General features: G+C 37.0%; 1 protein-coding gene across 1 annotated transcript in view; it reads left to right on the forward strand.

The window, feature by feature from the left end:
* Window positions 1–26238, forward strand: part of LOC131054677 (dolichyl-diphosphooligosaccharide--protein glycosyltransferase subunit STT3A) — a 111584-nt gene that overhangs the window by 63694 nt on the left and 21652 nt on the right. The window contains exons 12-13 of the mRNA XM_057989237.2: window positions 1299–1394; window positions 14768–14888. Coding sequence (XP_057845220.2) covers window positions 1299–1394; window positions 14768–14888 — 217 coding nt within the window. The remainder of the gene's footprint in view (window positions 1–1298; window positions 1395–14767; window positions 14889–26238) is intronic.

The following is a 26238-nucleotide window of genomic DNA, read 5'->3' on the forward strand; positions in this document are numbered from 1 at the left end:
ATTTAGATCTTTTACATTATTGGCCAAGAATAGAGTTCTAGTAAACTTTTGATGGAAGTTACATTTCTCAAAAGAAGTATGCCAGGAATCTTTAAAATTTCTGTATTAATGATTGAATTATGTTGGTAAGCCTAATTGGCTGACCTGAAATTATCAACCATCTGTAATTGAAAACAAGCTGATGAATCATTCTTTCTGAAGCTGATAGGCAGCTTGAAATATCTTGCATCCACAATTTCTGGTTGTTTTGCTGTCAGAAAAATCTCTAGGTTCAGGGGCTCAAGTAATGTTGAACACTAAATGATAGCAAAATGAAGATTTGAGGTATTTGCAGGGTATTTTAGTGTTTGCGCTATTGATGCTTTTGAGCTTTGGATGGTTTGTTGTATGACCATCAAGAGCTGGTGTTAGAATAAACACAATTTTGTACTTGGTTTTGATTGTTATGTATTAGTTGATAGCTAGAAAGCACTTGACAATTACAAAAATTGGTTGATGAATAACTTCACCATAATTTGACAAAGTATTGCTTCCTCTTCTCTCCATGTGTTCTTTGTTTGTATCAAACAGCATATTTTTGCACTTGAAAATCTTTCTGTGTAGGCCTTGTGTATAAAGACATTCAAAGCCTAGAAGTTTTAAATTTCAAACTAGAAAGCAGTCTCAATTGGTATATATAATGGTAATTAAGCACACACACTTGTGACAATAACAGCAAATGTAAATTAGTATCTTATTATCTCATGTTATTTGGTTACATAGTGGCCTTATCACATCTGGATCATTTCATTGAAATGTATTATGGTTAAAGAACATGCAGTGGCTAACGGAATTGTCATGTTGTATCTAAGTGGTTATGTCAACTGTTGATGTTCTCAACATTATTGGTCTACATAGTCGGCTTTAACCAAGGGAATTGCATTTTATTTCTGTTATAATTTACAATCGTAATACTTCTTAAATATAGAAATGAATGTGAACAAGTGAAAAATTATCTTAAAATGTATCTAGAAATTATAAGGTTCAAGAGGAATCAAATGGAGAGCTGTAAATGTCAAGTTAATTTAGCAGTTCAGTGACCCTTGTCAAATTGTTTTATCGAGTGATACAATATATGAGTGATAGAATGTGATAGTATTATTTTAAATTAAGCTCAATGACAATCAAATATCTGATGCATGAGTTGTTTTATTGTAAAGGGTTTCAATTTGTTGACATATTTTTCAACCTAAGAAGATAAACTAGGCATGAATTAGAAGTACTTGAGAGTACTAAATATTCTTTTGTTGTCCATACAGGGTAGTGCTTGTTGCACTGATAGCAATATTGGTGGCATCAGTGGCAGGAAGTCCTACAAAGGGGTGGAGTGGACGGAGTCTAAGTCTTCTTGATCCGTAAGTTTCAATATATTGTGCTTCTTTATGTGTGTCTAAGGGCTGCATATGTCTTCATAATTTTGTATGATTGTTCATGTTAAAAACTTTGTGTCTTTTCATGTAATAGATACAATTCAAATAGAGCAACACTGCAATAAAAAAAATAGAAACATCAGTAGTAAACTATTCAAACTCAATCTGTTTTTATTGGGTGAAATGTAAATCTAAGTACACATAATAAGATTTCAAAACCAATTAAATATTATATGCTCAATGAGATTAGTTCAAGTTCTGTAGAAAATTACAAGCCAAAGTCTTGTTACATCTGACCAGACAGAAACGTATATTAGCAAAGAACTCTCAAATTTCAATCTGGTGTGGAACAATGCTACCTAGAAATAATATTGATGGATAATCCTACAAAGAACAACATTGACATTATCAGGAAGGGGTGCAACACAAGTTACAACAACTAGAAACCTTCACTGAAGTGAGTAGCATGATAACAAAGGTCTCTGAGTTCCACTGACTTATTGTATCTGATTGTACTTTCTAGGTTCCATTTACTCTGTATTTATCCAAATTAGGTCTTAAATCTATGTAAATATGAAATGAAAAACCTTATTTTAACAGAATTTAGACTTCAATTAGAAAAATCATAATGCAACTCTTCCATTTCCCTCTTTTTAAGAACTATGACTGACGTGAATGTTTACCGAGTGGCTCTAGAAATTAGAATCTTCTAATTCTGCTTGCTTGTTCTCAAGAGTGTTCAAATAATTTGATATTAAACAGAGTAGACGAGGGCTCCTTAAATAGAGATTTCATGACGATGTTTCTAAAAATAAACAATAAGTTAACTGAAGCTAAAACATTAGCTGAAAATAGCGACAAGCTATTCTTACTCTTCAGACTGAAAATAACTTAAGATGACAACTAAGATGACCATTATAGAAATAATATAATATTAATATTTAATACCCTCCCTTAATGGTCATCGTACTAACTACCCTACAAAAGACACTACATGTCTTTTGATCACAAACGCAAAGAAGGCTGCCCCTTCTCTTCAGGACACTTTGCTGCTGCTGAGACCCTCCTTGGATCTGCAGAATGCTAATGACCAAGAGTACCAGATTCCGTCCTGTTGTGATGTATTCACACATCACCCCATTGCAAATGGGACCCCCACTTTTTTTCCGCTTTCTAGGATATAGTTAGAGCCTTTGCTATTAGCCTTTGCATTAAAGGGGTATAGTTTCTTAAGTAGCCAGAGGGTTCATCAAGTCAAGTTTGTCTCCTTAGGGTTTAATGAAGACAGTCAGTTATCAAGGCTTCTGGAACGGATGACTCGTCTTTTGCTTGTCAGGCAATGATTGGAATGAATGACTAAGATGGGTCAAGTTGAGCATGGAAGTTGGATGGAGGAGCCCTTTATATCAAACCTAGTCAACATTGCAGTGTTTCCTTCATCATCCAGATGATTTGAGCGTACTTCAATGAGGCGTGAGACCCGGGAGTAAAATTTGACTAAGTATGCCAAAATTTCCATTGCTCCTTCCTAGGAGCGGATTTTACTTCCATTGCTCCTCTTTAGGAGCGAAATCCCTCTCTAGCCCTTCAAATCACCTAAAATTGCCCCTAGCTATCATGAGATGTCATGGCTTGAGTAAAGGATTCGATCTTTGATCAAAGATCTTGAATAAGGTTAAGTGTGGAAGTCATTTCCATTGCTCCTCATTAGGAGCGAAAAACACTTCTTTTGCCCTCATCTTGGAGCGAAATTGTTTTTGTGAGCACATTTGAAGAAAATAAGTGAGTTTTTGTTGATACATGATAGCTTCGGTAAGATAAATGATTGAATGAGAGATAAATGAAGTCTCTCATTCAATCATCGATCTCATTGATAGACTATAATAGACTTCACTTATTATTCCTTTGTTCTTTCATCTGTTATTACTATTATAATTGCTCTCCTTATATATATGGTGCATTATCGGTTTTACCGATTATAATCATGCAAACTGATGTTAAATTTACGATCATGCTAGGATTGTATTTCACGATCTGTGTTAATATATAAACATTGCAATCTAACAATAAACAGTAACCTTGATATACCGATTGTTATCGTGCTTCATTGTTAATGCCACCAATTAGTTATCGGGCTTCATTGTTAATGCCACCGATTAGTTATCGGACTTCATTGTTACGCATTGACACCGATTAATATCGGCATTAGATTGGTTACGTATTGCAAATGAAAAGGCACGATCAAGTGGCATCTTGATCGGCCATGTCTAATAGACATGTCCGATCAAGGTGTCACTTGATCGTCCCTACTTTTTATATATACCAATCAATGATAAATGGAGAAGACATGGAAATTATTAATGCTCTATCTCCACCTGCAATACACAGAATATAATTAATCACCAGAACAATTATATTGTGATAAACATTTACATTGAAATACAACAACATTATATATATACCTTGATCATTGAATCTAAAGAACCTGAGAACGAACTTGACAAAACAACATGTATCGAAGGCAATGAAAAGGCCATAAAAATCATAGTTGATGGGGTGAGGAATAATATTATGCCTATCATAAAGGAACATGAGACGACCTACCATATGTTCAAAGCAGTTGAAAATGCATTTGAGATATCCAATGCAAGTAGAACCTTGGGCTTAAAAAGAGAAATAAATCATATAAGTATGATCAAAGGGGAGTCAGTAAATGCCTACTTCATGCGGATATCAGCCCTAAGGGATGAACTAGCAACACTTGGATATGAGATCCAAAGCAAGGAGTTAACACTCATTGCCCTAGATGGGTTGCCTAGTATATGAGAAACGTTTGTCCAAGGTATCAGTGCAAGGGCTAAATATCCAAAATTTGAGAGGCTAAGAGCAGATTGTCTTCAAGAAGAGTCAAGGTTAAATAAGAAAGGGATCAAACAAAAGAATATAGATGAAGATCTCCAAGTCCTAAATACGAACTCCAATAAGAAAAGCAAGAAGAAACAATTTAAGAAGAGGAAAGCATGAGCATAATGCAAGGCACTTGAGTTGATAGAACGAAGGAAAGTTAGTGAGAAAGTGTTAAGCTTCAAATTGGAGGCCATTTCCATTGCTCCTCAGTGAGAGCGAAGTTTACTTCCTTTGCTCATGGATAGGAGTGAAATTCGCTCTAAGGCTTTCCTTAAGGCTAATTTGGCACATCTACAGGCCTTCTTTGAGGTCAATTTGATATGTTTTCATGTATGGGTGGCTAAAGACTAAAGGTTTGAATTAGTGGAATGAAGGAAAGTGAATGAGAGTGAACTAAGTATCCAACTTGCAATGACTTCCTTTGCTCCTTGATTGGAGCAATTTTTGCTTCCATTGCTCCTCATTAGGAGCAAATTTCATTTCTATTGCCTCTATCATGGACCAAAATCATCTTCAAGACATTTGGTGAAGAGAATTTAACAACTCTTGCATATGAAGACTTAATGGAGAGCAAGAATTTGGCTAAGTATCAAAAATTTCCTTTGCTCTTCTCTAGGAGTGAATTCTTGTTCTATTGCCTCCCTTTGAGAGCGAAATGCTCTTCCTTTGCTCATGAACAGGTGCGAAGTTGATTTCAAGACAATTCTTGAGGTTATTTTGAGCTATTTTCACTTATGGATGATTAAAACCTTAAGTTTGAGTCAATGAAATGGAGATTATGATTGAAATTAATGAACTTCCATTGCCCTTGGAGTGGAGCAAATTCTTGTTCCATTGCTCTTCTTTAAGAGCGAAAATCTTTCCAAGGCAATTTGATGACAATTGCAAGCATTTTACATGGGAGAGATGATGATTTTGAGGCATGAAAGGTGATGTTGGTGTTGGAAATAAGCCACACCCGGACTGACGATGGACTGGTCCAAGAGGGGCCAATAGCTCAGTGGTAGAGCACTCCAGCAGCGTATGGAAGGTCCTAGGTTTGAGTCCTAGCTGGTCCATGTCTCAACATGGTATCAAAGCCAAGTCCAGGCTAGGAGCCCCAAGCACATGAGAGGTGTGGCTTAAGGGGGGGTGTTGGTGTTGGAAATAAGCCACACTCGGACTGACGATGGTTTGGTCCAAGAGGGGCCAGTAGCTCAGTGGTAGAGCACTCTAGGAGCGTATGGAAGGTCCTAGGTTCGAGTCCTAGCTTGTCCATGTCTCAATAGGTGAAAATCTAACTTGAGGATTGAAATTAATGAATTTCCATTGCGTAGATTTTGAAGCGAAATTGCTTTCCAGTGCTTGTGGCTGAGAGAGATTTCCATTGCATTGGAGTGAGAGCAAAATTTTGTTCCATTGCTCCACCTTGGGAGCGAAAAGCCCTTCCTTTGCACCCTTTTGGGAGCGAATTCCCTCTTTTGGCCTTTGCAAACACAATCCAAACACATTTGGCGCCAAAAGCAATATTTTTAATAAGTGGTGAGTCAGCCTTCTTTAGGGAGAAAATTCAATTTTATTTGCTCAAGATCAAAGTCAGCCTCACCCTAAAAGGACACATCTCCTCATTGAGACACCTATATAAGGAGACTTGAAGCAATCATTTAGTCACCAATTCAAAGCAATCCTTTCTCCTAGAGCGAACTTGATCAGCAGATCAGCAGTCCCCATCAATTTCACTAGTGAATTTGATCAGTAAGGCAAGGAATCCAATCAATATCAACAGCAAATCTGATTCAGGAAGCATATCATCAGTGAATTTGATTACATCAACAGCGAATTCAGTCAGCATCAACATCAAATCTGATCCACAAGCAGCGACTCCAATCAATAGTGACAGAAAAATTCACAAAGGAAGAAACGAATTCATCAAGGAGACAACAAATTTGCTCAAACCAAGGAGCGATCTCCTCTATAGATGCACTTATCAAACCTGTAAATCACATAAAATCAGAGATTATATCAAATTAAGAGATTGTAAAAGTTATATATCATGTGTGCTTAATACCATGTTTTGTTTATTTTGCAGGAATAACTAATGAAAAGGATGGAGAAGTGGACTGGAAGCAGCATCAAGAACACTTCAAAGGCACAAAAGAAGACTCAAAATGCTATTAGGATGAAGGACTTCAAACATTTCAACAGCTGCAACATGAAGCAAGCGTAACAACAAATGGAGTAGAATACCTTCTAAGTTCTCATTATATCATGGAGATATGAAGAGATCAAAGGAGTGCAAAGGAGAAGTCATACAATCACCCCAAGGCAAGATAGGCGAGCAAGAGAAGAAGGTCGAACTTCCCACCATCATCATCACATCAAGCTTTGAGCAAGTGACTAATGTTGAGTATCAAGAGATATCTCTCAACATTCCTTCATGTTGATCTACTAAGTGTAAATTGAGGTGGCATCCCAGTCACTGCTCCACCAATCAAAGAGGTTCCTGCATCAACATGTCTAGATGCAATGCACTTGATTCATCTTGTGAAGGCGCAAACTCCAATACATCTACCTCCACTATTTATTGGTCAAATATTCTAAAGAGGACATGTGTCCAAGCATTGTAATTTTTTCATTGGCCAAACTAAAGTTTGTTGTAACAAACCCTAGTCAGGGTTTCATTGTAAAATCTTGGCCGTTGATCTTGGCCACTTATTGTAATGAGCTCTCTATATAAAGCTCAAGCTCTTCATTTGTAAGGGGTTAATAGTGATAGTGAGTAGAATAGTGTGTAGTCCAAGGATAGATAGATTAGAAGATATAATAGAAGTTACATTAGGAGAAGGAGGAATTGTTGTTAAGACTTGTAAATGAGATACTCTTTTCATTAAAGTTATGGTGAAATGTGTTATTTCAACAAATCCCATGGTTTCTACTTCTCATTTGCTTTCATGTTGATTAGATTGAATAGAGGAATTTGTTGAATGTATTTGTGTGGAATCCGTTTAGTCCATACCACTAGCCTCTTGCTGATTGTAAGTGTGCCTTGTGTTGTCAACTGGAATTATATGAGCTTAACTTCAATTGCTACTTGCTTCATGGATATGCATCATCTTGATGGTGTTTATGTCGTTGGTAGTGGTTTGAACATCATTTTGCTCTCCTTAGAAGATCGCACTAGCTTTGTGGAGTTGTTCTTTGATGGCGAAGCAGAGCTTAGTTGAATTTCACTCAATCATTCATTGTCTCTTGCATTCTTAGGATTAGACTAGATTCTTTAAACCCTATGCCTTTTGCCCTTTTTTATTCTCCAAGCAAGTAGATAGAATCTAAGTTCCAGTAATTCAAGCACTCATGTATAATGTAAAACCCCTTGTGATTCCAGCAAAATCACATCAAACCATTGAGCTTATCTACACGTCGTGACCTGACATTGAGGAACCTTGGAGTTATCTCAAGTGATCCTTATGTGAATCTTCAACACTTGAGAGACTTTGCTCAAGAGAGGATAAGATACCTTGGTATTTTATTTTGTGTTCGCATGTGCATAAAAACACATCAACACATCCAATTTGATATTGGGTAACAAAACTATCCCTCTTTGTAGCTAGAGATATCGAGAACAACTTCTCAAACTGAAACCACGATTTTGAGGAAAAATTGGCAAACCCACCAAAGAGCAACAAACATGATTTTAGCAAAAACCGCAAATTTTTTTGCAGATGAGCACTGAGCACTGTTCGCTCTAGCAACTTCAAAATAGACTGCAAGATACCATGTTTGCAAATGTTCGCCCCATCAACTCCAGGTGCGACCCAAAATAGACTGCAACAAACCATGATTTTTGTGGAAAAAATCGTCAAACCTTGAAAACTTGATTTTACAAATCATTGTTTTTTCGGAAAAATGGTAAAAACTCTAAAACAGAAACACCCATAATTTTGGAGGAAAAAATTATAAACCTTTACAGATAATTTTTTTTTGAGGACAAAGAATTAGAAAAACCCATCAGATAATTTTTTAAGGAAAAAATTACAAAACCCACAATTATTTTAAGGGAAAAATCATAAATCTCACGAATAATTTTTTTTAGGACAAAATTTAAAAAAAAAACCCACCCTTGATTTTTTAAAAAATTATAAAAAAAACCAACAGATAATTTTTCAAGGAAAAAAATAATAAAAAAAACCATCAAACATGACATGCCAATCGCCTAGCGAAAGAACACAAAATCTCCAAAATTTTATTTTGGAAATCCCGAACAAAGACTAAACTTTGGTGGAAGCCCTTTGTGCGGCTCAGAATGTCGTGTGCAGAGAACAAACAACCCATGTTGCGAATGTCGGAAAACATAGAGATCGCGTGTAGAAAAATAACAAGACAAAGTGGTGGGAGGAAAAAATTGCGCATGCCCTCGCAAGCTGCAAAAAGACTTTCGATCTCGAAAAAAAACCCTTCTTTGAGATTAGAATCATGCAAAAAAACCCGTCGTGGGTAGAGCTAATGTGTTTTTTAGGTACATACGAACACAAAATAAAATACCTAAAGTATCTTATCCTCTCTTGAACAAAATCTCTCAAATGCTGAAGATTAGCTTAAGGATCACTTGAGAAGACTCCAAGGCTCATGGATGTATTGTCACTACGTTTGGATAAGCTTCGTTGGTCGTTGTGATTGTTGTTTCATCAATGGGAATTTGTGGTTACGAAAGATTTCATGAAGTAATTTGTAGATGATATGCAATGAGGTTCTTTCCTAATACTATTGAATGATTGTCAAAAAATGGCAAAAGCTAAGTGTTTAGAGAGGTTCTAAACTATCCTAAGAATGAATGGATGAAGAATGACACAAGTGAAACTCAACTAGTTGTAGCATCGCCATACATGAACAACTCCACTAGAACTAGTGCATTCTTCTAAGGATATTTGGAGGTTTTCAAATCATTGCCAAGCATAGATACCATCACTTGAATGCATATCAATGATTGAGCAACAATCGAACTTAAGCAATTTTAAAGGTTCCAATTGCCCACACAAGGCTTACTTACAATCAGCAAGAGGCTAGTGGTATGGATAATGAGTTTCATAATACATTGAATGCAACATTCCATCATTTAATCTAAATGCTTAAACTAACATCAAAGATTGACTTGAGAAGATAAAGAACCATGCAATAGGCTTCGAAGATTGAATAGAAACACCATAACTTCAATGTTTTATTAATCCAATGGCCAAACAATAACAATTCAAGTCCTTCTCTTATCACTCTTGACTTCTAATCAAAATCTTTCTATTCACTATTCTAGCTCTATTCACTGTTCTATTCTATTATTCTCTCCTATTATTCTATTAACCTTTACAAATGAAATGAGTGGAGTTTATATAGGACTTCCAAATACAATGAAGGGCTGAGATCAAATGGAAATCAAGGGCCAAGATTTTGCCAACTAAACCCTAATTAGGGTTTGATACAAATGAAACCCTATCTAGATAAACATCATTATATAAACAACCAATAAGAAAATAGCATGTGCCGACACAAAAATCGAGGAAGCATCCTCCAATAGGAAAACGAAATGCCAAGTGGGATCATAACAAATTGTCTTCTAGAATCTGGTTGCCTTTCTCATGTTCCTTTCTGGCATATTCGATGAATCTGGTCACCATATCATCTATCTCCGTCATTGGGATCTCAGGTAGTGACTTCAGCTGCTCCTCCATGTGTATGACCTCGTCGAAAGCTTTGACAATGGCATCTTCCCATTCAGGTTCGAGTTCTCCAGTTTTGCTTGCTAAGACTACGAACTCGAGCATATTATTCAACTGTTCCTTGGTGATTATTCCATTAGTCCCATGGAAGATAGCTCTTATTCTTTCCTCCAACTCCTTAGCTTCTATAATCGTTCCGGGATCAATCTTTCTTTCCAAAACAATTTGTGCTACTTCCATTATCTTATCATGGATTTGGTGCATATCATCTTGAACTTGACTACACCCCTTTCCAATCTCCTAAAAAATGATCTTTTTTGGGTGAAGTAAGCTACTCCATCGTAGAAGGCTCGATGTAGTTCCTTCTCTTCTTATCTTTTCTCTTGATAGGACTTCCCTCAGTGTTTTCCTTATTACTTGAAGTAGTGGAATGATGACATCTCTAGCATGAGCAAATGCTTCGGAGGTTTCTATGAAGACATGAGTTATCCCAAGGACTTTTATGTCTGTATCGAGTGTCTGCATTATGTCCTTCATGAATTTGCTAACTCTAGTACACGAATCCTCTATCCACGCATCCATCAACTGCGCATAGTTCCTCATCTTCTCCATATGATCAACTGATTTTGCGAGAAGCAAGGGAGGTGGTGTAGCTGCTGGACTTTGATGTCTCAATGGCTGCTGAAATCGCTGAACATAGTTCCTCCACATACTTATTTCCTTCTCCAATCTTCTATTCTTCTCTATTTCAGCTCTCAACATATCATTAACTGCCTTCAATGAATCTGTTGCATTACCTATAGCTTGTTCGGAGATGAGTGGACCCAAATCAATAGTCTCCATGTCATACTCATCTGCTGTGATTTCACCTTCGTACTTCTCAACCCTTGGAGTAGCTATTTGTAACTTCCTTGATCCCGAATCATCTCTAATCACCTTCGACATCTTCGTAGCTTTCCTCTTCTCGGTAACTTCTCGAGTTTGGTTTAGAAGACTCGCTATATCATATGTTTGTTCTTCCTCAACTACTATCACTTCTTGAGCTAGTCTTTCTCTTAGCCACTCTGGAATAGAAGATCTCCCTTCTTGAATTTGTGCTTCTTCATGCATCTGCTCATCTCTAGGTGGTGAAGTTGTTTCATCATTATCTTCTTGTTCGCCTCCTTCGATCTCTTGAATGAGATAGGTGAGATCTTCTTGCTCTTGAGATGCTTTTTCTTTGTCTTTATCATTGTGGACTGTAGATTTTGCTGATTCATTGGCCCCTTGGCTCAACTCCTTTTCTATCCTTTGTTCTTCGTGCCTAGAGGAAGGATGACTCATACTTGATTTATGCTTCTTCCTTGAGTGATCCTTTTCCCCATGATCTTCTTTTCTCTTTGATCGTCTTGAATGAGATAGTTGAGGTGCACTCCCACTTGCACTTGCTTCATCTTGATCATCTGCTCTTTCCTTTGAGTGGAATGCCGGTGCTATATTTTGCTCATTCAACTTCTGGTGCTGTATGTCTATCCATATGGGGGTGTACTCTAAAATTGGTTTCATCAATTCTTTCAAGTCATCAATTTCCGTATCCACCCATTTGAATTTGATCTCTTTATCTTCTTTGGCGTAGGTTGCTTGTAGATATTTGCCACTATCTTGAACTTGATTGGCAACATGAAACATCTTGCATCTTTGGATGAAATCAAGAGGTAGCCTGGAATACATCTTCTTCTTCACTTCCACATCATTTTGAACGTTCATCCAATAGTCCTCAAGATGCCACCGGTGACCATGCTTTCTTCCCAGAACTTCTTTCACATTACCATATGGATTGAAGCAATTTCTAGTTGTGAATGGCTTGAGTGAATGCAATACTAACTCTTTCTCGGCATCCTCTGCTGCATGAGTGGATGGGCATGATTCAATAGAATTTTCAAGCGTCATAGGAAAAGAAACACTGGCTCCATGCTTATGCCTATATGCCTTGATGTATGCCAATAACTGTCTCACCACCTCGAGTAGCACCACTCTATTTGTTGGATAGCACGACAACATGTAGGTAGGAATAGGATATCCTTGAACTCTGATATATGTGAACTTCGGGAACTGGATGAACCACACACCATGTTGCTCCACCAATGCTTGTGCTTTTGGAGAGAGTCTTCATTGCAATCCACCTCGAAGTGTTCTCGTGATATGCATAGTGAATGCATCATTCACCCTCCTATGGTGTTGTTTTGGTGGATGCTTAAGCTGTGGATAACAATCATATACCTTAATCTGTCCAGGTTTCCTTCCAACTACGCCCGTGTACATGAGTCCTGGATACTCATAATTTCTTGCAATGGAGTAAATGACGTAGGAGCTCATATAGAACGTTCTGGTGCGCATTAGCCTCCTTAACTGTTGATCAATGCTGTTGCTAATGAGCCTCGCCCAGTTGACTGCGTTCTTGCCATGAGTGACAGTCTCAATGAAGTAGAACATCCAATCCTTGAAATATGAACTTTGACCCTTCACTTTCATATAATTTTTTTCTGTATGTTAAACTACCCATTTAGGAGATCACAAAACCATCAAAGTTTTTTCCAAATGGAGTTATAATTGAGGATGTGAAAGACCAGTTAGTCATTTCCGTTGGCAATGTTTGAGATTCCCCTCAGTTGCAAAAGCTTGACAGCCTTGGGCCTTCAGCACCTCCTTTGGTTACTCTTCACTGGGCTTACATGACCACTTCTACATTTTCTCCTAAACTTTTTCAGTCCCTATCTGCTTTTGAGATGACACTTTGGTTTAAAGAAGCAAAAAACATGGGTAAAAATTGTGATAAATTGCTACATGCTTCAGGGGAATGATTTTTTTAGCAGAAAAATTGTGAATTTGACCTGAAAATTGTAATTCATCACAACAAATTTGCCAAAAACTTGCGGCAAGCCATTATGATTGAAACTTTAACCCTTTTTTGAGGTAAGCAAGTTTTTTTTGGAAAACACCAGTTTTTTTGTGATTTTCATTGGCTGTGCAATTTTTCTTTTTTCTTTTATGAGAACCCTTACCCTATCCTGATTGTTTCCTGATTAAATGAAAAAAATCTTGATCCCTTGGTTTGCCAATTTATTCTCGCAAACAACTTTTCCTTGTATGCTTTAGATGATGAATTGAGGGGGGATACCTTGATCGCCTTCCACTAGTTGAGTGACCAACTCTTGTACATCTAGTGTGGTACAAGAGGCCACTTTATAGAGTCCACTTTCCCCAAGCCACTATGATTCCATCCAACAAGACTGTCTGATCCATTACGATAGACAAATGTTCTTTCCTTATCAGTACATGGTTTTATAGATGTTTATTGCTGCTGAAAGAAAGTTGATAATTAAGATGGGTTCCGGAACCTAAGTTTGTTGCAAGAGAGCATTTATGTGGCACTTCCACTAGCCTTGTTGCAAAGCCCTTTATTGAGGTTCATATTTTGCATTTGAAGTTATAGTCTGGGTTGAGATCTCAGTTTGGCACTTGTGATTCCCCTTTCCTTCTCCCACTACCCTAAGTCAAACTTATGGGTGAATGATAGTGTATAATATGCATACACCTTTTATGCCACTTTTACCTTAGTTTATCTAGTTAGCTTAGGTTCAATTTTTTAAATTATACAAATAATTAGTTGTAAATGTGGATAATTCATGATATCCACCTGATATAGTTGAGCTAGAAGCTAGTCTTAGTTAATATCCTAGTTCACTCCCTAATCGAAGTCAATGTCAAATTAGATGATTGAGTTCACTAGATTCATCTTGTGTGTCAAATCTCAATCACTTTCGATGATTTTGAATTTTACATCAATCAGATTTAGTTTGCATTTTTGATGATTTCATTCAGCTTAACCTATAAAAGGCAACTGTATAATTAAAAATTTAATCTTGCATCATTTAATATAGAAGCATTTTGTTTGTAACTCAACTGCTACAATTCTTTATAATCTAATTGGTAAGACTTTCTTCGGGTGACTTCTATGCTTGCATGAGGTCCTTAGGTCAGTTCAATTGCCAAATTCAGTATTATTCTCCTGAATCCAATCGCAGTTGACTATAGCATAACCTAGGATTATGTGTGTCACATGTTGACCGCTTTACCAAACTTAAATATCAGCCCTAAGATAAGGGGGAATTTATAATGTTGATAAATAGACACTTGCAAATTCTTCATTGGTTTTCATTTATTTCAATAGAAAATGGTTTTGCCTGTGCTTTGTGTACCCTAGGCCTTCATTTGGAGCCTTATTAAGATTTTTTGTCTTTTTGAGGTGCCCTACCCTCCTTGATCTATGTGGTTATGCCTCCTGATATAATTCAGTTGTTCAAGATTAAGTCCTGTTATTTCATAGTTCATACTTTCTGTTTATTCATAGTTGTTTGCATGATACCAATTTCTTTAGCTACATATATCTTCTAGAAATCTTGTTTCTAACTCAAGACATTTCAATTATTGGTAAATGGAAGTTGGGTATTATCTTACCTAATTTCTGTTAATCATCTAATTGCCATTTTAGTGTTGGATATGTTGGTTTGTAATTTTCCATCTGGTAGATTATTATATTTTGATAATATTAATGACAATTGGCATTTGGATGCTGGTATCTCTGGTGGAGTTATATTGCATGTATATTTTTAATATTTTTGAAAAGTCATACATTTGATTGGTTGTTAAACGAAATGAGGACAGGTTTGCTTTGCTTTCAATCTATTGTGAATCACATAGTTCTGTTTTATTTTCTTGAGCCAGGACCTACGCCAGCAAGTATATTCCTATTATTGCGAGTGTTAGTGAACATCAACCACCCACTTGGCCTTCATACTTTATGGATATAAATGTTCTAGCATTTCTCGTACCTGCGGGCATCATTGTAAGTATCCTGTATTTCCTCTTGTCAGAAGCTGTTTTTCTCTTCTTGGTATTTTCAGCCAATGTAGGCAGATTCAATTCTATTAGCATGGTAGTAGTGTATAAAGAGATATTTTTGTGCATGTGATTTTTTTTGTTGGTTAAAGTACCACGATGCCATGATTAAAATTTTCTTATAGCAATTAATTGAAAAGTGAGATGAAACATAGCATTGAGAAAGAAATAAAATGTCAAGCATTGGAGAGGACTGCTCAATATATATTCTGTAGATATTTAACTTTTTCTGTCATACTCAACTTCGAGGATGCAATTCATATGTATTGTACTTGTTATTGTCAACATTGTTTGATTATCTATGTAGATGCACTTAAAAATGAATATTACATAAATCATTCTTCATCTCATCATAGACATGTTTGTGGGTTGATATGTAAAGAACATATACCACTTAGCTAATAAGACTTGCTGAATCGCTTCAAGATTTGGCTAGTTGACTTGACTTTTACCCTCAAAAAGTAAACAATCAAGACTTAGACAACTTAATGAAGAACAAAATTGACAGAACTCTATTGGAACTGAAGAAACTTGTTTCACATTCTGCAAACCTTTTAAATATATATTAAATAAATAGAATATTTAATTAATTTAATATATTTTGCAATGTGTTAAATTTTTGTCTCACAAGTAAACTTTCTTAAAACTAAATAACTGGATAATTGTTTGTTAAATTTCTTTGAGATAACAAAGGTATTGTGGACTGGCAGTTTCATGCAGTGTGAATTGATGTAGAAATACGACAGTTCTACTTTTACTTTACTTTTGTTGTTACAGCTTATAAATTGGCTATGAATAAAGATGTTAAATTAATAAAGGCATACGTGATGAATAATACCATTTAAAACTTTAAAGTGATTTAAGGTAACTCTTAGTGTCAATCCTTGGTATTCAAAAAGGATTGGAGGGCCTCATTCAAATTTAGGAGCTTTCAAATGATATGTAATATGTCTGCAGTCAAAGCAGTAAAGAGGAAATAATGAGCTTGAGATGATTGGTTGCTGCTGTGGGACCTCGTGCTTCTAAAACATCAAAAACATTTGGGTGATTCTGAAGCATGTCATTGTGGGTCAATACTTTTACAAGTTGGGTCCAATGCCAAGCAACATTAAGAATTCCCATGATCCATAAACTTGAGTAGAGATTCCACTTCTCTGTTAATCAATTACAAATTCTATCACCTTTATTAGAATATATTTAGTCAGCTATTTTTAGTTGTTCTATTAATGGTCATTTAGTTCATTTAATTTAATTTATTTAGTGTTTATTCAGCCTTTAGCTTCACAAACCCATCCTTTGACCAATCAACTTGCAAGTCGCATAAAAAAATCGAGTCTGATTCAAAAGGAAACATCACTGTACCTTTGAACTGTTGGAGAAAGACTGTAACAGCTAAGAAATAACAAGAAGCAAGCATGAAAACGAGACTGAAGACAAGCACGGGTGATTCTGAAGCATGTCATTGTGGGTCAATACTTTTACAAGTTGGATCCAATGCCAAGCAACATTGAGAATTCCCATGATCCATAAACTTGAGTAGAGATTCCACTTCTCTGTTAATCAATTACAAATTCTATCACCTTTATTAGAATATATTTAGTCAGCTATTTTTAGTTGTTCTATTAATGGTCATTTAGTTCATTTAATTTAGTTTATTTAGTGTTTATTCAGCCTTTAGCTTCACAAACCCATCCTTTGACCGATCAACTTGCAAGTAGCATAAAAAAATCAAGTCTGATTCAAAAGGAAACATCACTGTAGCTTTGAACTGTTGGAGAAAGACTGTAACAGCTAAGAAATAACAAGAAGCAAGCATGAAAATGAGACTGAAGACAAGCATACACCTAGAGAAACCCTTAAAAGGGAAAAATATCCTGCAAGAGTGAGCTTCAAACTCCTTTCACCATATCTCAACCTTTATACAAGTAGATTCAATGTTACTTGGACCTTCATGAACTCACAAAACATGCAAAATGAGTTAAATACCCACAAAAGTGCCTACAACTCCATGAAAACTCCTTATATCAGCCCAGAACTCTCTTTGAACCCTTTGGAAGGTAAAAACTTGAGCCAATGACTTTTCAAATGACCTTCATACATTGTTAAGTTATAACTTTAAAAAGGCACGATAGATGGGCTTCATCATACAATCTGCTTTGAAGTGGAAGAGAGTGTTTGCTACTTTTTTTCTTTCCAATAGGACAATCTATATGAAACCACGATTTGATTCTTCTAGGTTCTTTAAACACTTTCTCAGTTGATAATGAAGGAAACTGACCAGTTGTGTCAAGATCCATTTTTCCCTTTCAGACACCATCCCTCAGAGGAGATGTTTTGGGGGTGAGGCGGGTCAGAAACATCCCCTACCCATACCCAATTTGTAGTAATTTTATGAAGTGTCCTTAGTATGCCTTTTTTACAGGTGACAGCAAGGAATGGCTATCTGTCCCCTATGTCTCAGTGGAAAAAACCCATATAAATTAAAGAAAAAGACACAAAATTAAATTTAAAAAAAGGACATTATGGCTTACATTATAATGGCAAATTTGGTCTGTTAGTTAATCTTAAATCTGAACAACTATGAAAGCAAAATGAGACTTAAGATACATTTGGTATCAGAGGGAGAAAAAAGAAATTTTAAATCTTTGTCAGTGACTGGTGAGGACAATTGGATGCAAGGATTCAAGAAATAACTTTAAAAAGTTTCGTACTAAACAATTCTATTAGTTAAAAATGTCGATGTTTTGAGATTGCAATAAGAGGTTGTTAGGAAATTTAAGAATAACATAATAATAACAGTAGGAGCAATAAAAGGGAGAAGTGAGTTTATGGAAAATATATACTAGAAAGTTTTGATGACTAGAGTTGCAAAACAAAGGTTAGTGTTGGAAGTGCTTAAAAATAATTAAATATTTTTATAGAGAATTTTAAAATAATATTGCTATATTTAGTGTAAAATGGCCATTTTAGATATTTAGTTTGTTTGTAGAAACTTTCTCCCAGTTAGTTTTCTTTCCTTGTTGTCAATCGTTTTCGTTATGGAAAGATTTTTTGTATTTGCCTATTTAAGGAGTTTTCATCTCCTTTGTAAATTATGCAATTGCCATTTCATGGTATCAGAGCTTAGGAGTTTTTTGTTTGGCAAGTTGTTTATTAAAAAAAAATGTGATTTATTTCTTGAAGATTTCCTCAAAAATTTTGAATTACTTTTAAAAAAAAATTGTGGATTTTTTGTTTGAAAAATTGCGAGCTGGAATTTGTTGAGGATCAAAAGTTTTTCCTTTTGAGAAACGTGGGTTTTGGTGGTTGAATGTCTGCAAATCACGTCATGGGTTCTTTTGCTCATGATCTTTGAGTTTTCTTCTACTGGCGTAGGGTTTCCAGGCCGCACAATATATCGTGGATCTTTGTTTTTCTCCCACATGCTCTGGGTCTATTTGTTGCACAATTTTTCCATAAAAATTGTGGGTTGCGACTAGTTTTTCTACGATGACCCTGCAAACTTTTTTGAGTCGTGTTGAAAGGATTTCTTTGCGCAACCTTTGCAAACCGTGATCCCTTTTTACCGTGTGAAGAATTGTGAGGGTTTTTGAATGTTTTTTTTCCACAAAATTGTGGACAGCTAGGGTTACAAACCTGGCTTTTATTTCTGTAGAAATTTTTTTAACAATTTTTGAATGAAAAAGTATGGATTTAAAGAAAATTGTGGGTTCTAATTTTGACTGATTTTTTGAAATAAAATCGGGGGTATTTTTTTTATTGAGCAATGCCTAGAGATTTGTGCCAGCATGTTTTGGTAGAAAAATTAAATTGAAAAAGTTTGTTGTTAGAGTTGTCTTTGACCTCATTTCTCGTGCCTTGGGAAAACGAGACGGATGGTGTCTTTGACCAACATCATGTTGGAAAGGAATTAAAGATTCAACGGTAAAAATTACAAAACTTGGAAACAACGAATTCTCGCCATCTTCCAATACTGTTGCCTTGATCAGATTGTTCTTGGTACTTACACACGTCCCATTGCTACAGGCAAAGACTAGGACAAGTTTGATAAGAGTAACGGTGAAGCGGTTATGTTGCTAAAATTATCTGTCACTGATGAGATGCTTCCAAAGATACCTTTTGGCAAAGACTTTTGCACAAATCTGGACTCACTTGAAGGATCTGCACGAGACGTCAGATAAGGGTAGAGCATTCTTCCTTAAGAATATGTTGTTCTTGATTATGATGGATGACAAGATGTCTTTGTAGGATCATCTCATGAAGATCAAAGACATTCGTGATCAATTGGAGGCCATTGGTCGCAAGATGCAAGAAGAGGATATGGTGGTTATCACGTTTAAAAGCTTACAACGACCCTATGGGCACTTTATTGAAACTCTCAACATTACATCCACCAACGTTGACTTGAAGTTTGATGAATTGTGCAACAAGCTCTTGCAGCAAGACAAGTGGAAGAAGTAGTTTGGGAGTAGCAGTGAGACAACCAGTGTGGAATAGGCTTTTACTACCAAAGACAAAGGCAAAGGCAAAGGCAAGTCCTTCTAGAAGAAAGGACAAGGCAAATCTGAGAAGAGTTCTAAGAAGAATATCACATGTCATTATTGTGGCAAGCTTGGTCACATGAAGAAACAATGTAGAAAGCGGTTGGCTGATCAAAAATCTAACCAGGGAGGGTCACAATAGAAGGCCCATGTTGTAGAACATATTGAGCAAACAAAGTCTGCCTTTTGTGCATTTATGGACTAAAGATCGATAGATCATGTCAAATCTTTTGTGTGATACATTGATTTTGTAGCTTCTCGCCATTTTACACATAGGAGAGATTGGTTCATGGATTACAAGGCTTGCTCTAATTCAATAATCTTTGGCAGTGGTGAAGAGTATATAGTTGTTGGCAAGGGCAACATTCATATTACATTTGGTGGGAGAAATATCATGTTTCTCAATGTATACCATGTTTCGGGCATGGAGTCAGATTATTTAACATTGCTCGAAGTTGGATGTCGTCTTCAGTGCACCTAAGTGTCATATTGTTGACAAGGAGTCCAAGAAGATAGTTGTAGTTGGGCTTGAAGATCGTGAATTGTATAGGCTGGTTGATATTGGAGAGTCTCAAGAGCATGCAATGGCTGTGAAGAGTTCATCCATCAATGGCATCAACGTTATGGGTATCTCAACCTATCATATCTCTCTCAGTTGGCTCAAGAGAATTTGGTAGAAGGATTACTAGAGATTCAACAATAGACACATGGTGTGTGCGAAGCTCGCCAATCAGGGAAGTAGTGTCGAACTCCTTTTTAAGATGGACAAGCTTGGAGAGCATCCAAGGTCTTGCAGTTGGTTCATGTGGATGTTTGTGGACCAATGAATATTGCATTGATCATTGGTGTCAGGTATTTTCTTTTGTTTGTTGATGATTTTAGTAGGAAATTGTGGGTGTTCTCCCTAAAGGAAAAATTAGATGTGTTTAATGAATTTCAGAAGCTTAAACTAGTTGAAAAAGAGTTAGGATGTCAGATCATAATTCTTAGGTCATATAATGGAGGTGAATTTTGTTCCAACGAATTCCCCAACTTTTGTGCCAAACATGGTATATTAAGAGTTAGCTTACCACACCCTATACCCCTCAGCGAAATTGTGTTGTTGAGTGGAGGAACCGTACTATTAGGGAAATGGCTCTTTGTTTGTTTGAGAATAAAAATGTTCCTAAGAATTTTTTGGGCTGAGGCAGTGTATATTGTAGTGTATCTTCTTAACTGGTCTCCCACACAAGCCATCAAGAAGATGATCCTAGAGGAAGCATGGTTTGGGAGGAAGTAAAAAATCGGCCATCTCAAAGTTTTCGGGTCAACAACACATGTTTGGATTTCAGATGCAGAAGGACCAAACTGGATTCCTAAATTTTGAAGTTGATGCTTGTAGGCTATTGTGGCAATAATAAAGCCTATTGGTTGATTGATGTGGACACTGATCGTCTCACTTTCAGCAGAGACATCGTTTTTTGATGAAGAAGGTGGGCCCTTTCAGCTCTCTTCTCCCATCAAAAGTTTTGAAGATCGGCCTTTGTAGACTAAAGATTTGGGTGTTAGGCTTCCATTAGCTCCACTTGAAGGGAGGGATTCTAATGATTCCAAACTTGTGGAATCTCCTAGGTACAATCCTATTCCAACAAATTTCCCTCAGGACAACCTGGATCAGCATCCAGAAGATTTCATTCTAGGCAGCCCAAGTAATGATGATCGTTCTAATTTGGAAGAAGCTGCTTCTACTCTCTGCCCTAAGTGGTGGGAAAAGCTCATCAATGATGTTTGAGATTATGAGCTTGTTGAGGCTAGACCATCTAGAGGCAAGAACAAGCGGAGTATAGTTGACTTTGCTCTTATGGCCAACATTTATAATGTTTATGAGCACTAGGACCTGTTGACGTGTTTTTTATGACCGCGTCTAACACAGAATAAAGTTGCCTAACGGTCACTTCACTCTCTCTTGATCAAAGTACAATTGCATGCTAAGATTGCAAGAAGTTCAAACAATCGACTCCAAGGTTCCTTCAATGCGTGGACGTGACTCAGTTGGCTGATGTGATTGTTGGTAATCCAAGGGGCCTTACGTTTGCATCATTTTTTCACTTCTTTGTTGTGGCTAGAACTCCATCATCGGATATGGCAATTTTGCGATGCTGTTGCTTCTAACGGACTAAAATGAACTGAAAGCAAAAGGGAAAGGGTTCAGAAGGATCTAAATCTACTCCTAAGGGTGGTGATAACAATGAACAGTGCTTTGGTGGACAAATTCCAAATAAACCAAGCTCTGCTTCGCCAAGATCAACTACAACTCTGCAAGAACCAGTGCAATCTTCTAGGGATGGTAGAGGATTTTCAAATCGAGAAAGTACATTTGAATACCCAAAAACAGCGCAATCCAAACGACTATCCACAATCGAACTCAACACAAATTTAGGGGGCTTAGACTAACTTTACACTGCAACTTACAATCAGCAAGATGCAAAAAGTATGAACCATGGAAATTCATCAGACACCATTACATTCTCTATTGAAATCAAAGCACTTCACTATTTCTACTCTAAGCAAGGAAGGTGAAACCATGCAAGCTTCGAAAAAAATAATTGAAGTGGACACCATTAGAGAACAATGTTTCACTATTATTTTCTCAAAAACTTATCGCAACAATTTCATACAAAGCTCCCTCCTTTACAAATGAGGGGGGTCACCCCTTATATAAGCTTCAAGCCCTGGCTACATGCAAAACCCTAATTAGGGTTTGCCCTAAAGATTCCCCACTCAAGGTGCAACAAGGTGGGAATCGACAATTAATAACCCATTATGCCCATTTACAATTAATTTTAAGAGCCTAAAATAGCGCCCTCTAGCACATTAAATGTGCCCCATGATGTTGATTATGCCCAGAATATAACCGACACCATCATAAATGCCCATCATTCTCCTAGTGACGACGACATGCATGGAGAATCTGTCATAAAACCATAAATGTGACGGTTGCATGCAAAGAGATGCTTCATTAATTCAGAGTTTGTTGACTCGATTGCCACTTGGTGGAAAAAACCCTGGAGAGAGAAAACTTCAAGAGGGAGAATCTCTGACTTTGGAAATATTTTTTTGAAGTTTTTGAACTTGCCTTGCTCTAGAAAAGATTTTCAATGGTTTTTCAACATCTCCTATTTTTTAGGAATTTTGCACAAAATAGCGTTCCACGGTCCAGGAGAGAGAAAAATCTCCTACGAATCCAAATTTCTTTGATGCTCGGGAATGGATTTTTAAAAACTTTTCCTAGGGGAAATTTCTTGTTTAGTTCATCCCTGATTCCTTCCTTGCCTTAGAAATTTTATCGTCAATTCATCCTTGGATGTGATTTCTTGTTGTGGAGGAATTCTTCTTTGGAAATAAATTTGTTCCTTACCCTGAGGAAGGAAATTCTTCATGCCTTAGCCAATTTTCATGATTTCCAAGAGCTATGTCCTGAAGGAAGAAATTTCAAACACTTAGTCAATTTTTCACCTTTCTTGGAATTCTGTCATGAAGGAAGGAATTTCCGACACTTAGCCAAATTTTCACATTTCTTGGAATTTCTTCTTCTTGGGCGCAATTCTTCCCTGATGAAGGAATTCATCTCTTTGTGCACTGTTCATTCTGGCGCCCTCCACAAGGTTGGGGCGGAAATTCCTCCTGAGGAAGGAATTCATTGTTTTGTGAATTGTCCATGTCTTCTTTTCAACATCCCTATTTTTTAGGAATCCTCCTAAATTTAGGAGCCAGGTTCATTGGGTGGAGAATTCTGCCACGATTCCGAATCTATAACAATTTCCTCATTCCGGCGAGATTCGGTGTCTAAAAATAGCAAATTCAAGAATTTGTCCGAGGGGAATTTTATTTTCTATTCCTCCTTGACCCCTTGGATTCCATGCCTTAGGCAAAATTTCAACTTTTTAGGTTGGGCGTTGAATTTTCTCTCTGTGGAGGATTCATGAAATTTATCCATCTGTCCTTGCCTGACTCATTTTGGCACCCAACTGCATACTTGGGTGGAATTTTCACTCTGCCATGGATTCATGGAATTTTCCACTTATCCTTTCCTCTTCCATTTTGGCGCCCAACTGCATCCTTGGGCCGAATTTTCACTTTGCCATGGGTTCATGGAATTTTCCACTTATCCTTGCCTCTTCCATTTTGGCGCCCAACTGCATCCTTGGGCGGAATTTTCACTCTGCCATGGATTCATGGAATTTTCCATTTGTCCTTGCCTCCCTCAGTTTGGCGCCCAACTGCATCCTTGGGCACAATTTTCACTATGTGAAGGATTCATGGAATTTTTTCACAAGTTCCAGGCTCTTCATCCCTGATATAGATATGAAATATAACATTTAAGTATAAGTGGCATCTTCAATATGTCTTTTTCCTTTCTTATACTTTAAGTTATATTTCATATATATTGTCAGGATGTTTGAGAGTGGTTTCAGGTCCATAGGAATCATAATGCAAATTCTGGATTTTGGAAGATCCTCCAAATTTCCAGACAGTCAAATTTCAGGCCATTTTTGGATCAGGATGACATTGGTGGATTGATGTGAATTTCTAGACTTGGATGATTTTGCATGCTTTCCTCTTCTGGAATAGGAGTTCCAAACTTAACCATTTTTTATCCAACTTGTCTGCCTTCTGACTCTTCCGGATTTAGAAATGGTCTTCAGGAACGTTCAGTCTTCAGAGATATTCAGCTTTCAGTGTTTTCCTGTGAAGAACCTGCCAAAAATAGATTTTTCCAAATAGTAAGTGTTTCAAAATGTCAAGGTTTGGGCAAATTAGGTCAGAAAAACATTTACTAAAAATAGTAAGTTTAATTTTTGGCAAAATTAGACCAATCCGAGACTTAGTAAAATCCCTAAAAAATAGGAACTTTATAAAAATAGAAAGTTGCTCTGTTTTGGCTCAAATTTTACTGGGAGGTTCCTTGAAGGGTCCTGATTCCAGTTGTATGTTCAGTTTTCCCAAAACCCTAACAAAAACCCCTAAAATCTAGGACAAAAGGCAAAAACCCTAAAATTCACAAAACGAGTCCCAGACTTAGCCGAATTTGCTCAAACAAAAGGCAGACTTGACCAATATGATCCTCGAACACTTGCAAAGCAAAGAGATTGACAAGACTGCTGCGAAAAGACCACAAAAACGCAAGCCAAAAAACCGGGAGGGCCTAAAAAGAAGGGGGTCCCCATTTGCAATGGGGCGATGTGTGAAAACGTCACAACAGGACCATTCAGAGGTGAAAGGTAAACCTAAATGGGAAAAGGTTATGGAAATTGAACATCACAGTCTTTTGAATTATAATACTTGGGTTCTATTAGATCTTCCACTAGGGAAGAAACTCATTGGCTGCAAATGGGTATACAAAGTGAAATACAAAGCTGATGAAACTCTTGATAAATTCAAAGCTTTATTGGTGGCTAAAGGTTTCTCGCAGAGAGAAGGCATTGACTATTAGGAGACCTTTGCTACTACAACAAAGATGAGCATCGTCCGATTGGTTCTAGCCATTGCAACACAATGTGGCTAGAAAGTCCATCAAATGGACATGAAGTGTGCCTTTGTCAATGGTGATTTGGAGGAAGAGGTATACATGATGCAACCTCAAGGTTTCAAGGTTGTAGGCAAAGAGCACCAGGTATGAAGACTAGTGAAGGCTTTTTATGGCCCAAAACCGGCCCTCGGGGTGTGGTACATCAAGATTGACAAGTATTTGGATGTGCAGGGCTTTCAGTGAAGTCCTTCAAATCCCAGCTTATATGTCAATAGCATTGGTAATGGCATCATTTTTCTTGCAATCTATGTGGATATATCATCATTACCAGTAGTGGGGCACATTTGCTTTAGCAGATCAAATTGAATTTGTGTTAGGCTTTTGATATGATAGATTTGGGCCTTTTGCATTATTTTCTTGGTTTAGAGGTTTGGTAGACAGGTGGCAGCATTTTACTTTCTCTGTTGAAGTATGCCAAGAGTTTGCTGGACAAGTTTAGGATGGCAGATTTTAAAGTGCCATTGACACCTATGGAGAAAGGGTTGAAACTATCAGTCAAGTTAGACTCACCAGTGGTGAATGAATCAACATTCAAGCAACTAGTTGGCAGCCTAATCTATCTTACAACCATTAGGCCAGATCTGAGCTATGTTATGAGTTACATCTCTTGCTTCATTGGGTTGCAACGAAGCATGTACTGAGATATGTGAAAGAGACTCCTGACTTTGGTATTCTGTATAGCAAAAGCAAAGATCCTTGATTGATTGGTTTTACAGATTTAGATTGGGTAACTTCTATTGATGACAGGTTGTCTACTTTTGGGTATGTTTTTAGTCTTGGCACGGGTATAGTCACATGGACCAGTAAGAAGCAGTAGGCAGTAGCTCTTTCCTTGACTGAAACAAAATGTTAAGACAGCATGTGAGGCAGTATGGCTAGGGAGGATACTTTCTGACATGAAAATGTTTCAAGCAGGGCCTTCACCCTTGGTCTGTGACAACCAAGGGGTGCTTGCCAAGAATCCAGTTTTTCATGAGCAAACAAAGCATTTAGAGCTCCATTGTCACTTCATACAACAGCTTCTTGAAATTGGATCTGTGATGTTGCAGTATGTTCCAATTGAGGATCAGACTGCAGACATTCTAACCTAGTCGATGAGCCTGGACAAGTTTTTAAAATTTAAGGGGCAACTTGGTCTATTTAGTAGAATGACCATCAAGGGAGAGTATTAAAATAATAGCTATATT

This window comes from Cryptomeria japonica, chromosome 2 (genome assembly GCF_030272615.1).
Source record: "Cryptomeria japonica chromosome 2, Sugi_1.0, whole genome shotgun sequence".
In the NCBI taxonomy this organism is placed as follows: domain Eukaryota; kingdom Viridiplantae; phylum Streptophyta; class Pinopsida; order Cupressales; family Cupressaceae; genus Cryptomeria; species Cryptomeria japonica.